General features: G+C 49.3%; 1 protein-coding gene across 3 annotated transcripts in view; it reads right to left on the bottom strand.

Annotated features, from left to right (window-relative positions):
• rapgefl1 (Rap guanine nucleotide exchange factor (GEF)-like 1) overlaps window positions 1-13,405 on the bottom strand; it is a 36,147-nt gene extending 22,742 nt beyond the window's left edge. For all 3 annotated transcript variants that reach the window (XR_014873660.1, XR_014873661.1, XM_085156518.1), the window contains exons 1-2: window positions 12,717-13,405; window positions 10,613-10,899 (exon numbers count right to left, since the gene is read on the bottom strand). Coding sequence is in view for 1 of the 3 variants with exons in the window: in XM_085156518.1 (XP_085012644.1) it covers window positions 10,613-10,899; window positions 12,717-12,916 (487 nt within the window). In the remaining 2 variants the exon portion in view is untranslated. The remainder of the gene's footprint in view (window positions 1-10,612; window positions 10,900-12,716) is intronic.
• Between the last annotated feature and the right edge of the window lie 997 nt (window positions 13,406-14,402).

Below are 14,402 nucleotides of genomic sequence, written 5' to 3'. Positions count from 1 at the left end.
AGACAGATCGCAGGTTTAAGGCATCAATGTTTTAGACCTGCGTCCAGCTTTTATGGACCGCTGCATTTTTAACAGGGGATGACATCACGAGTTGACGTAACCTATGAGTGTTCTTATCATTTTCATCAACAAACGTTTTTTCCAAAAAAAAAACAACAATAAATAATAAAAACATAAAGGGAAACACAGCGATGACAACCAGATCCAATCAGAGACACAGGTTTGGAAGTGATCCAATCAGAGGTGATCTGGTTGTCCAGTCAGTTAGATGTGCTGGTGATCTGTCTGCGCACACATGTCATACGTGCGGAGCTACAAGCGACCGCTTTACATTTATGTTTCTTTACTTGTTTGTTTCTGAAATATTTCGACTGCTTCGAACCGTCACACGTTGCACAGATGGAGCCGGCGGCTGCAGAGGCGCATATGAAACTCTGCTGCAGAACTCTGATAATAATCATAATGTCATCACGCTCACTTTGATTTAGTGAGCTGGAAGAAACACAGACGTGGATATTTTTATTATCTGTGACACTCGTGTGCGCGTGTGTGAAACATACATATGAATAAATCTTTATGTCTGGTCTCTGAGCGAGCCGCTCTGAGGCGAACACGTCCTCGTGGCCTACATTTAGCTCGTCTCCAGTCTGCTGCACAGACATTTCAGTACACGCACACACACACGCACACACACACGCACACACACGCATGCACACGCATGCACACACACACAGAAAAGGAGGGTGTGTGTGTGAGTGTGGAGGTGAAGCAGCTGCTGTAGTTACAGCTGTAATTAAAGCTGCTGAAACAGCCAAAACCTGTGGTCACATCTCCAAAAATACACTGCTGTGTGTGTGACAAGCATGCTGCAGTGGGCGTGGCCTGTGGCGATCCGCCTCTCTGCAGGCGGTTGCCATAGCGACACCACGTTGTCGACCGTGGGAGGATGAAGAGGGAAATGCGAGAGAAGAAAAAAAACGAAACAGGATGAGAGCTTCAAGCTTACTACTGATCACCGATCAATAATCCACCGATGATGAAGTTTGACTGAAGTAATCAGCTGCAGTAAAAGTACTAACAGGAGTACTCCATGTAACACGTCAGCTCAGAATGATATATTCATGTTAAACACTGATCAATGATGTGATTGTTGTGTTTGCAACATAATGTCCATTTTTAATTCATTAATCGATTTTTAATGTGAAATAAGCTTCCAGATGTTTCCAGAGCCAAACATCGAGAATAAAACAAGAACTTATTTCAGTGATTCTCAGAGTATCTGAAACACATTTGCATTAAAACATTGATGACAGTGGGCAAACAGGAAGCACACTGATGGACAGCCAATCAGAGGAGAGTTTGGTGAAGAGGAGGAGGAGCAAGAACAGCTTGTTTCAGACAGAAGAAATTAACACAGAGCTGATCCGAGTTCAGTTTATTCAGTTCCAGTTTGTAACGCCCTGGCCCCGCCTCTATAACAGCTGTATGTCCCAGATTTAGGGGGGTGGCGGGGGGGTGGAGCTTATCTTTCATGTCAGCTGACACACACATAAATGAGTTTTTACACGGGACACACGGCAGTGCCGCACCGAAGCTGAAACCTGTACTCATTACTCTGATTATTCAACGGCGTGGAGCATGTGCAGCGCAGATCACGGGGTAGCAGAGCGATGGCGAGAACACAGAGAGTGTGAACGTGGGAGGCGAGCGAGAGAGAGCAGCCGAACCCAAACGCCCACAGGAGAGAGAGAGAGAGGTGGCGAGAGAGAGAGGACAGAAATCACAGCGTCGAGGATGAAACGGTGACGGCACGAAACGATACGTGTTCGACAAAATGACTGCAGAGGTGCAGCAATGACTGTGCACCATCATCCATCCATCCAACCAACATCCATCCATCCATCTAACCAACATCCATCCAACCAACATCCATCCATCCATCTAACCAACATCCAACCAACAGCCATCCATCATCCATCCATTCATCCATCATCCATCCATCATCTATCCAACCAACATACATACATCCATCTAACCAACATCCATTCGACTATCATCCAACCAACATCCATAATCCTTCCAAACAACATCCATCATCCTTCCAACCAACATCCATCCGACTATCATCCATCATCTATCCAACCAACATACATCCATCCAACCAACATCCATCCAACCAACATCCATCCAACAGCCATCCATCATCCAACCGACCAACATCCATCCGACTATCATCCAACCAACATCCATAATCCTTCCAACCAACATCCATCATCCTTCCAACCAACATCCATCCAACCAACATCCATCATCCTTCCAACCAACGTCCATCCAACCAACATCCATCATCCTTCCAACCAACGTCCATCCAACCAACATCCATCCAACCATCATCCAACCAACATCCATCATCCTTCCAACCAACGTCCATCCGACTATCATCCAACCAACATCCATAATCCTTCCAACCAACATCCATCATCCTTCCAACCAACGTCCATCCAACCAACATCCATCATCCTTCCAACCAACGTCCATCCAACCAACATCCATCATCCTTCCAACCAACATCCATCAAACCAACATCCATCCGACTATCATCCAACCAACATCCATCATCCTTCCAACCAACATCCATCCAACCAACATCCATCATCCTTCCAACCAACATCCATCCAACCAACATCCATCATCCTTCCAACCAACATCCATCCAACCAACATCCATCATCCTTCCAACCAACATCCATCCAACCAACATCCATCCAACCATCATCCAACCAACATCCATCATCCTTCCAACCAACATCCATCCGACTATCATCCATCATCTATCCAACCAACATACATCCATCCATCTAACCAACATCCATCCAACCAACATCCATCCAACCATCATCCATCCAACATCCATCCAACCAACAGCCATCCATCATCCAACCGACCAACATCTATCGAACCAACATCCATCCGACTATCATCCAACCAACATCCATCATCCATCCAACCAACATCCATCATCCTTCCAACCAACATCCATCCGACTATCATCCATCATCTATCCAACCAACATACATCCATCCATCTAACCAACATCCATCCAACCAACATCCATCCAACCATCATCCAACCAACATCCATCATCCTTCCAACCAACATCCATCCGACTATCATCCATCATCTATCCAACCAACATACATCCATCCATCTAACCAACATCCATCCAACCAACATCCATCCAACCATCATCCATCCAACATCCATCCAACCAACAGCCATCCATCATCCAACCGACCAACATCTATCGAACCAACATCCATCCGACTATCATCCAACCAACATCCATCATCCATCCAACCAACATCCATCATCCATCCAACCATCATCCAACCAACATCCATCCAACCAACATCCATCCGACTATCATCCAACCAACATCCATCATCCATCCAACCAACATCCATCCGACTATCATCCAACCAACAACCATCATCCACCTTGTGCCTATTATCCAAGTGCTCTGAGGTTTCTGTCCTCACCTCCTCACACATGTGGAGCAGACGGAGAGAAGCACTTCCTGTTCCTCTGAATCCAGACTGAATTCTGCGACACAGACGCAGAGTTCAGAGTCTGTGTCGCAGAGTTTTTCTCAGTTTGCATTTCAGATCAAAACCTTTTCAAACATCCAGACCTCCAACTGTGTGAGCAAACTTCATGATGGAGAACAGGCGAGCACGGCACGCACGGTGAGCACACCATCGCTGATGGCGAGCACAAAACACACACTGCAGCATCATGTTCAGCATCATGCCGTCATGTGGGTTGGTCATTTACACTCCATATGCATACATACAGATGTTTACTGCAGCTGTTTCTGTGCTCCGTTTTATTTTATATGCTTCAGCTTTGGGTCAGAGGTCAGGGGTCCATCCTGTCTGCCTCGCTCTCACTGAGATGAAATTGTGTTTTTGTGCAGAGAAGTTTGAAGCCTCTAATTTCAGTCTCTTTGTGTTTCTCCCTCCCACCGCCTCGCTCTCACTCTTCCTCTCTCTGCCTCCCACTCCTCTTCTCCAAATGTCTTACTGAGAGCTGGTTGCTATGTGAACAGGTGCTAAAGAGCCTCTTATGTTATCGGCACACACACACACACACACACACACACACACACACACTCCTAAAACGAGGAAACCTGCGACTCTGAGGGGTCGAGGAAGACGAGGAGGAGGAAGGTAAAAGCTTCTGGGGGGGCAGATTTTGTAGTGGAGGAACCAAACTCATCCTCCCACTCAGAGCTGCGCTTTTCTTCTGTTTGTGTTTGTATGACTGACTGGCTGCTGCATAATTATTCTCATTACAGACTCTTAGATAACGCAGCAGCTGTGCTCAGCTCCACCAACACGCCACATGATTGTTTCAGGAGGTCATGTGACCTTTCTGTCAGATAAACCTTTCAGTTTCTGTGCAGGTGAAAGAGCCAAAACACACCTGAGCCTCCTCTGTGCCCATCAGCTCTCCTCCTGCTGCTCATCAAACCACCAGGCCCATATGGAGTCACACCAGTGATCCCAGTACATCAACAAAGCTGATATGTGATGTGACGGATTCAATCATCTGCAGGCAGAGCCTTCAGACGCACAGCTGAGCGTCTCTGCCTCTGAGCGCCGGATTCTGATCAAACCATCAAATATGTTTGTTTCATTTTGACGTCTTTACTGAGGTTTGTGTATAAAGCCCGTCCCTGTCCACGGGCTCATTCCTGACAAACACAGAAGACGACGACACGGAGCGTGAAAACGTCCGGAAATGTGAAGCACGTAAATGTGTTCTGGCTGCAGCCCAGAATAAACTACGAGGCTTTAAAGTTTCTGTTCTGGGCTCAGCCAATAGAACCACTGAAAAGTCCACCACACACACACACACATACACACTCCTCGTGCCTATGGTACAACAACTTTTCTCCGTGCCCCTGGTACACTGCGCAGAAACACCTTGCCCCCCCCCCACACACACACACACACACACACACAGACACACACACACACACAGGCCTGTTGGGGCAGGCAGGTATTCAGGTGTGTTGCTCTCAGAGGAAGAATGTAAACACCAATTTCGAGCGAGCGCTTCATTTTCAGAACAGTTGTTGCATTTTGTGCGTTCACGCCTCTCTTTGTCTCTTTGTGAGGAGGCGAGGACTCGGCTGCCGTCCTGACTTGTTGCTGTCGGCCCGTCTGAGGGTCAGGTTAGCGCCACGCTCCTGTGGACACGTGGTTCCTCCAGCGTCCTCACAAATACAAAGTTTGGTCACTGTGTGTGTCTGTGTGTGTGTGTCTGTGTGTGTGTGTGTCTGTGTGTGTCTGTGTGTGTGTGTCTGTGTGTGTCTGTGTATTTGTGTGTGTCTGTGTGTGTGTGTGTGTCTGTGTGTGTGTGTGTGTGTGTGTGTCTGTGTGTGTGTCTGTGTGTGTCTGTGTGTGTGTGTGTCTGTGTGTGTCTGTGTATTTGTGTGTGTCTGTGTGTGTGTGTCTGTGTGTGTGTCTGTGTGTGTGTGTGTGTCTGTGTGTGTGTGTGTCTGTGTGTGTCTGTGTGTCTGTGTGTGTCTGTGTGTGTCTGTGTGTGTGTGTGTGTGTGTGTGTCTGTGTGTGTGTGTCTGTGTGTGTCTGTGTATTTGTGTGTGTCTGTGTGTGTCTGTGTGTGTCTGTGTGTGTGTGTCTGTGTGTGTGTGTGTGTGTCTGTGTGTGTATGCGTGTGTGTGTGTGTCTGTGTGTGTCTGTGTGTGTGTCTGTGTGTGTCTGTGTGTGTGTGTCTGTGTGTGTCTGTGTATTTGTGTGTGTCTGTGTGTGTCTGTGTGTGTGTGTCTGTGTGTGTGTGTGTGTGTCTGTGTGTGTATGCGTGTGTGTGTGTGTCTGTGTGTGTCTGTGTGTGTGTCTGTGTGTGTCTGTGTGTGTGTGTATGCGTGTGTTTGTGTGTCTGTCTGTGTCTGTGTGTGTCTGTGTATTTGTGTGTGTCTGTGTGTGTGTGTCTGTGTGTGTGTGTCTGTGTGTGTGTTCCTCTTTCTGTGTTACCTGTGAGCCAGATGTTTACACCCACACTATGATAATATTATGGGGTAGCAGACGCACGTCTCCATAGCGACAGCTTTATTTAAAAACAGTGAAGCTGAGTTTTCTGCTTTTATGTTTCAAGTGCGATGATGCGGCACCCTGAGGGGGCGGAGTCTCACCCGTAAACAACGCAGCAGCAGCTTACAGCTCTTTGTGATCTCCCATCACTCCCTGCTGATGCTTTATATATGAAAAAAAACAATGAGCCCCAGGAGCCAATCACAGCACGTGATGTCATTAATGAGAGGCGCGACGCGGCAGGTACGCACAGGTAAGTGTTTTTTCAAATCCTCCCAGCCCGACACACGTTAGTCCGTCAGTCATCGCTGTGGTTGTGAAGAAAGGCTGAACCAGGATTATCTAGACCCAGTCTGCACACACACATTCATGTTTACATCACTTCAGGGGACGCTGAGCTGTGATCATTTTAAGGGGGCCTGAGGCCACCAACAGCTTTCATAAAAACCTCCAAATCCTGTAATGTAAAGCCGAGGACAAAATCATCCAGACATGGAAACAGGAATTAAACGGCGAACACAACAGCGTTCACACGGGACAGACGGGTGGAGAACGAGGCAAAGCTGAAAGTATTCAACAACAGCGGAGACGCGCGGCGTGAACCCAAAACAGGGCCACAGCACCGAGACCCCAATCCACACAGACGGGGAACGCTGAGGGAACGAAAACAGATGCCACATACACGGATCTAGGAACACCGCTCGGGGAGCAAAGTTGTTCTGTACCTGCAGCAGGTGCCGGGCTCGATCTGTCGCTCGTACAAACAGGAAGTGACGTCACTGTTATTGCTCACATCTCCAAAGCAGGCAGCAAACGTTCAAACTGATGTAAACACGACTTCTAAAGAAAGAGGAACCGTTTGTGTGGCACTTACACCGTCCCGCCTCGTGACCGGCACGCTGGCATCATGGTGCTGCATACATCTTTTATTTACAGTCTGTGGTCCAACATAACTGACCTGAAGTCAGTTTGAGTTGTTCTGTCTGTTTGAAGCAGCCCTGTGGGAGACCACGCCCCCGTCAGCCTTGCTGACTGTCACAGTCATTGGTCAGTGGTCAGAGGCGCTCGTGAATACTTGATGGTGATTCATGGTTAAACTTTCTCACAGGGTCGCCCTCCAACGTTAAACACGAGCAGCGCCTCCATCCATCGCCATCAAACAGACGAGTGTGCAGTGGGAGGAGACAGACAAGCATTATTATGAAGATCATGCAAAGCCACTCTGCTGCACTTCAGCAGTAAAGTCAGTCCGCTTCAGCAGAGCGTTCAAAAATCCCAGTGTTCATGAAGGAAACCCGAGCGTTCCCATAAACAGGTCACATGACCAGATTTTTGTTTCTCAATCAACGGTTTTGGCAACGCGTCAAAGCGTGTGTTTGAAACATGCAGGTGTGCGTGTTACGAGCAGGTAAAACCAGAAAGGTGAGGACGCATCGCGGCTGAGCGAGTGTGTGTGTGTGTGTGTGTGTGTGTGTGGGTCAGGCTGACGGGCTGAAGCTCTGCAGTGTTAAATATGAAGCAGCTGCAGACTCGTCGCTCCGCTGCAGCTCACCTGCCCGACACCCTCTGACCTCTGAGCTCAGCACAGGACTCAGTTAACGCCACAGACATTCTGAAGCTTCGCTTTAATAAGGATCCATAAACTGTTCACAGAAGATAAAAAACATCTTCATCTTTGCTTCTGATGATTTTGTCAGTGTTTTGTTAAATTACACTCAGACTGGCTGAGTTTGTAGTTTGTAAATGACTGCCTCTCCATATTTGTAGTCCTGCAGAGCGACCAGAAACACAGTGACAGAAGGAGTTGAATCCTGCAGAGCTGCGACGCTCCTGAGGGCGAGCCCAGCTTTTATTCCTCATCTCAGAAAGAAACGCAGCCGCCTCGCGTCTCTACCCCGACACAAACGCCGCATTAAACCTGCGTCCACAGACGCGCCGCTAATCTGCTGGGACAACAAACAGCTGCTAATCACAGACCTTTGGAGCGCTGCGTGCATCCATCACAGCAAATGCTGCTGCACTCAGCCCTGGGTCTCACACACACACACTCTGTGCCACACAGACACACACACACACACTGTGCCACACAGACACACACACACACACACAGACACACACACACACCTGCAGGGAACAAAACCCTGAATTAGATCCAGAGTTTTCTGTAATTCTGCAGAAAATCTTTGAAATCTTCCACAAAGCAGACGTTGGTTCAGATTAAGGTGAGCGTGTGAACACACACAGCACGTTAATAATAATGATGGTCGTTGTGTCCTTGGGCAAGACACTTCACCTACCGCCTACTGGTGTTGGCCAGAGGGGCCGATGGTGCGATATGGCAGCCTCGCCTCTGTCAGTCTGCCCCAGGGCAGCTGTGGCTACACCTGCAGCTCCACCAGTGTGTGGATGTGAGAGTGTACGTGTAAAAGCGCTTTGAGGGTCTTGGAAAGCGCTTTATAAATGCAATCCATCATTATTATTATTAATACGGTTTCATGTGGTGATGGACACAAACGCTCACAGCGTCTCAAAAGCGCGTCCTCGTCTTCGTCTGTCTTTCTCACGTGTTTTAAATCAGGCTGCAGAATATTCAGTTAATCGCCGACTGCTTCTGGCTCCTCTGTCCCAAACACGTTCAAAGACAGGAAGTGTTAAGCGTCCTGTCTGACACGACGACCCCGACCGCAGGAAGTGGCGTCCTGCCTGCTCGCACTCAGCGGTTCCCCCTCAGACATGCCCCTGCAGCAGGACGGCGAGGGACGCCAACCTGTGAGCTTATTTCAGTTTGATCCTCTAACAGCTGATAACAGGAAGTGGAGCTTTTTCACAATAAAGCATCACTGCCCCGACTCCGACTCAATCTGCTGTTTCCAAACCTGAGACGCGTCGCAGTCACCAAACTCGTCGCACAGACGCAAAACATCATTTTGCAGAGAAACTGAAACTGAGCTGTGATTAAGACGTGTGAAGGTCTTCATGTCCTCAGCAGCTCTGATGTCTTTACTCGTGTGAACAAACGACTCGTCTGAGGGAAACGGAGCTCACAGCTCAAACTGTGAAGAGCTGCAAGAACTCAAACTCGTCTCATTTCCAGTCAGAATTATCTCACTACACTTAAAATAAGACTGAACCAGCTACAGCATCATCCAGTAAGATACAGGAGCTCGTTTACAGACAGTGAATCTTGAAACTAGAGAATTTTCACTTGTTTCATTGGCAGATTTTTTACCTTGAAACAAGTGAAAATTCTCCAGTTTTCTCTGGTTTCTGCAGAGTAACGCGAGCGCTTACATAATGCAGGAAGCTACAGACACACGTCTGTTCTTTGGCCTTTATTACAGACACAGAGCATAATAAAGACGCCGCTCGGTGATCGCTTCAGTGTTACTGAGCAGAAGCTCCACAGCATGAAACGACGCTTCCATCAAAGCTTTACTCATCAGGACACGTTCAGCTGGATTTTGTTTCTAAAATTACAAAATGACACAAAATAAAGTTTTTTACTCAAGATTTTAATTCTGCTTGTTTTTATTTTAATGATTTTTCTGGATTTTTCTTAATTACAATTTTGAAACATTTGATGTCTTATTGCAGATTTTTAAATTGTTACAATGTTTAAGTGATTTGATATTTTTATGACATTTTTGAATCCTTTTTATTTTCTAATCTGTGAAAAAGCAGAAATGCAAAAACTCTGCAGCAGAAAACAGCACAGACACACACACACACACACACAGACACACACACACACACACACACAGACACACACACACACACAAGCATGAAGGCAAACATTCCTGCAGGAACACATACGCATGCCTGCACACCCACTTCAGCTGTAATAAGCAGGCTGCGTTTCTGAAAGAGGACGGCAGTGATTATGTAACCGCTGGAGCTGAACACACACACACACACACACACACACACACAGACACACACTCACACCCCGCGCTGAGGCTGCGGTCTGTGTGATATGAGCTGTAAAAATGAAAATCCTCCTGCAGGAAGCCGACGCGGCCGATCTCCATCCTACAGCAGATTTTCTCTCTCAGAGTTTCTGCAGTCGAGTCCAAAAAAACAGCTCACGGCCTCTCGCCGCCGCAGCGCTCTGTTCTCCGGGAGACCAGAGGCTTCGAAAGCGACACGTTTACATCACACACACACACACACACACACCTGCTGGAGGCTGAGGAGCCTCAGAAACACACACATAAAACAGGTCGTGGTACAAACAATCAGCCCAAACAGACGTCTGCACTGACTGGACTCTGGTGCCGTTTGTTTGGTCAGATGTGAACGTGGACGTCTGACCAATCAGCACACTGAGCGCACTCACTGACGGCACGGTCGCAGTGGCCTGCGCGGCGTCCGCCTGCCGACCCGCTGCTCCACACTTCCATCACTCACAGAGACGTTCAGTCCCTCAGAGATCCAGAACTGGACCTTCAGACTTCCTGAGGTCACACGTGAGCCGGGCTCGTGAATCTCACTTCTTACCTTTGCAGTGTCCGAAGCGTTTCCCCACCACGCTGTCCAGCACGGCGAGCGTCAGGTTTTCTGGGGTATCGGCATGAACAGGTGTCCCCCCTCCTCCTCCCCCATCCGTGATGAGGCTCGCCTCAGAGCTCTGCTCGTCGCTGGACAGAGACGGGCTGCGGACGTCTCCTCCTCCAGAACCAGAACCGGACCCCGAACCAGAGCCGGAGCCATTAGCGCTGCTGGGGGCCGTCACTAGACCGGTCCCTGTGGCTGAGGGCCAGGAGGGCGGGTCCTCGCTGTCAGGGCTGTGGGGGGGATCAAAGGTCAAAGGTCAGAGTTTGTCTCTGCTGCAGATTTATTGAGGAGTGTGTGGTGTTTGAATCTGAAGTCTTATTTAATCAGAGTCGATAAAGTTGACGAGACCTCTGAGGACGTCAGCTTTGCATGATTCAAAACAATCCTCATTCACCCTAAACCGGCCCTCAGCTCATCGCCGGCTGAAACACGCCGTGTTAGCTCCTGTCTCTTTAAGACCCGCCTCTTTGAACGCTCATTGTGTTCTGATTGGCTGGTATCTGGAAGCCTGTTGAGAAGGCGCTGTATTAACTATTAAGTTTCCAGTAATGAGCTCAGTGTGTGAACAGTAATCACTGGGTTCATACACTGTATGATCAGTTTTATACACTGCACACCTGAATGATGTCATAGGAAGGACAGAAGCCCCACCCACCTGCTGAGGCACCTAATCAGAAGAAGTTTACCTTGATGAGAAGGTGAAACAGCTTCACACAGAGGATGAAGTGAGGAGCTGCACTGAGGCTCAGATACAGAAGGATTATTATAAACTATGGATCATGCAAAGCCAGGAACAAGTCCAAGAGTAAAACACGGAGCTGACGAGGAGCAGGACAGATCCATGTGTCGTCCATCACATCAACATCAGAGCGGCAGCGTGGAGTCAGCTGTTACTGACGGCTAAACCAACGAATGTCAGTCTTTCACTCACTTCTCTCCTGATGTTTTGTTTCTTGCGTTTATAATGTCAGTGATCTGTTTGCTGTTCCTGCTGTGAATCAGTCTGATGTAAACTAAAGTCTGAATCAAGGAATTGATGTTTTTCAGAAAAACTGAAACAACGAGCACAAAGAGTTTCACACAGAATTAATACTCAGAGAGAGAGTCCTCTTCACACACTGAGGTTAATTATGGAGTTCCACAGGGTTCAGTGCTAGGACCAATTCTGTTTACATTATACATGCTTCCCCTAGGCAGCATCATTAGAAGACATAGCATACATTTACACTGCTATGCTGATGACACCCAGCTCTATCTGTCCATGAAGCCAGATAACACACACCAATTAGTTAAACTGCAGGAATGTCTTAAAGACATAAAGACTTGGATGGCCACTAACTTTCTGCTTCTTAATTCAGATCAAACTGAGGTTATTGTACTCGGCGCTGAAAAGCTTAGAAATATGGTATCTAACCAGATTCTTACTCTGGATGGCATTACCTTGGCCTCCAGTAACACTGTGAGGAACCTTGGAGTCATTTTTGACCAGGACATGTCCTTCAACGCACATATTAAACAAATATGTAAGACTGCGTTCTTCCATTTGCGCAACATCTCTAAAATTAGAAATATCCTGTCTCAGAGTGACGCTGAAAAACTAGTTCATGCATTTATTACTTCCAGGCTGGACGACTGTAATTCATTATTATCAGGAAGTCCTAAAAACTCCCTGAAAAGCCTGCAGCTGGTCCATAGCAGATGGCCCCGCCCCCCTGAGCCTGTTGTAGGTTTCTTCCTGTTAAAGGGAGTTTTTCCTTCCCACGGTCGCCAGCTGCGGCTCACAGTGTAAATGAATCCAGCTCACAGGAGTTAACAACACAACAGCAGGCTTGTATTTAAAGGTAAACAGTCACAGGTGTCGGAAACACGCAGGTAACATTCGGGTAACGCGGGTCTGACTGTAACCGCAGCGTTACGGCCGGTTACGTAAGGTGTCTGCGATCACGTGACTGAATCACGGGTTCACCTGCAGACGGGGAGTCCCGGGACCCCTTTGAGGACCGCGGTCCACCTGCTGCTCATCCCCCACGAACCCGCTCTGTCTCACCTGAACACCTCGCGAGCCTGGCCGCTCTCCGGTGACGTCTCCCTGAAGAACGGGACGACCCGGGACAGGCTGGCCCTGCGGCGGGACGCCCCGGTGCCGCCGGCTTTATCTGCCACCCCGCCGACGAAGCCCCCAGCCCGGGTCAGCGCCGTGGTCTGCTTCTTCAGGAACTTCTCCAGAGGTTTCATCCCCGCAGGCATGGTGGGAGTCTGGGCGGAGGAGGCGGCGGTACTCGGTGGGTGGATGCGATGGGAGGGGGCGGCTGCTACATCACCGGCCCCGCGGGTCGGGGCGGGCAGGTGAGCGCGGACCGTCCGAGGCTCTGCGGGCTGCTGCGGACGCCAGCCGGCTCTACCCCATCGGCGGAGGCGGAGGTGCTCCTCCGTGCTCCTCTCCTGCTTTCACACCGACTCTTCCGCGGCAACGGCCCCGGCTTCTGCTGCACCGTCCCCGGCCTCTCCGCTCGGGCTTCGGCCTCGGTCCGCTCCTCCTCTTGCTCCTCACCTGAGCACGCGCCCGGCGCTGCGTTCCGGTGCTGTGGGTTTTCTGGGCAGCGGTGCTGGTTCGGTTTGGTTTCCAGGTCCGATGCTGCGGAAGCTCCGACGGTCCGCGAGACTGTGCGCGAGCTCTCTCTCACTCTCTCCCTGCCTCTCTCTCTCCTCCCCTTCTGCTAAATTAAAGCGATGAGAAGTGAGTGTGAACGTGCACGCTCCCCCGGCCCTCCCCGCGCTCTTCTGCTGCAGTTGCGCGCTCCCGCGGCACTGGCAGGGCGGGCACGCGCAGACACATTTACTTGCAGTGGTGTAAAATTGATGGATATGGAAATATCCCCGACGACAGGAGCGCTCAATTCAGCCGGAAGTACCGCGAGACTTCAGCTCCAGATCACGTTACTCTTATCCACCTGCACGCGCACACACACCTTTAGCACAACCAAGATCAAAGACCAGCCAGGACTTTTCACAGAGGTCAGAGGTCACCTGGATTTAGCGTCACACCAACATTATTGACTGTCTGCGAGGTCACCTGACCGTGTATTGATCTGTGTGCTGGAACATGATCGCAACAATCAGCCGCACAGCAAACTGTAACCCGACACACACACACCCCTGCTCCTCCTCCTGCAGGAGCAGCCAGCAGCATGTTGCTGTAACCCGACACCACCGCACCACCTGAGACCACACCCCCATCACCTGAGACCACACCCCATCACCTTAGACCACACCCCCACCACAGACACAAATCATGAGCATAAAATCAAAGAAATGATGAAGCATCAGCTTTGCTCACATACGCCTGTTTCAGCGGGAACACGTCTGGATGACCTCACCTGTGCATGACAGCGTGTTCTCAGCTCACCTGAAGCTCGGACTCGGAGGACACGACTCACACTAACACACATCCAGCTGTTCTCAGTGTGTCTGTGTACAGGATCAATGATCACGGCGAGATCACCAATCCCTGAGGGGAGCAGGCTGAGGAGCACACCTGATTGGACAGGATCCCAGCTGTCCTTTGACCTTTGACCCCCACAGCCAAGAGTCCAGACTGCAGCCCACGGGACTTATTCAGGAGCAGTTTGGAGACTTAGACTTGGAGAGTTTTATTGTAATTGTCTTGCACAGCGAAATCGGGCAGCTGGACCACAAGCTGCAAAAGTAACGAGGGGAAAATAATAATAAGCAA

The sequence above is a fragment of the Neolamprologus multifasciatus genome, chromosome 4 (assembly GCF_963576455.1).
Source record: "Neolamprologus multifasciatus chromosome 4, fNeoMul1.2, whole genome shotgun sequence".
Taxonomy (NCBI): domain Eukaryota; kingdom Metazoa; phylum Chordata; class Actinopteri; order Cichliformes; family Cichlidae; genus Neolamprologus; species Neolamprologus multifasciatus.
Note: the sequence above shows the minus strand (reverse complement) of the source record. Positions and strands in the feature narration are given on the sequence as shown.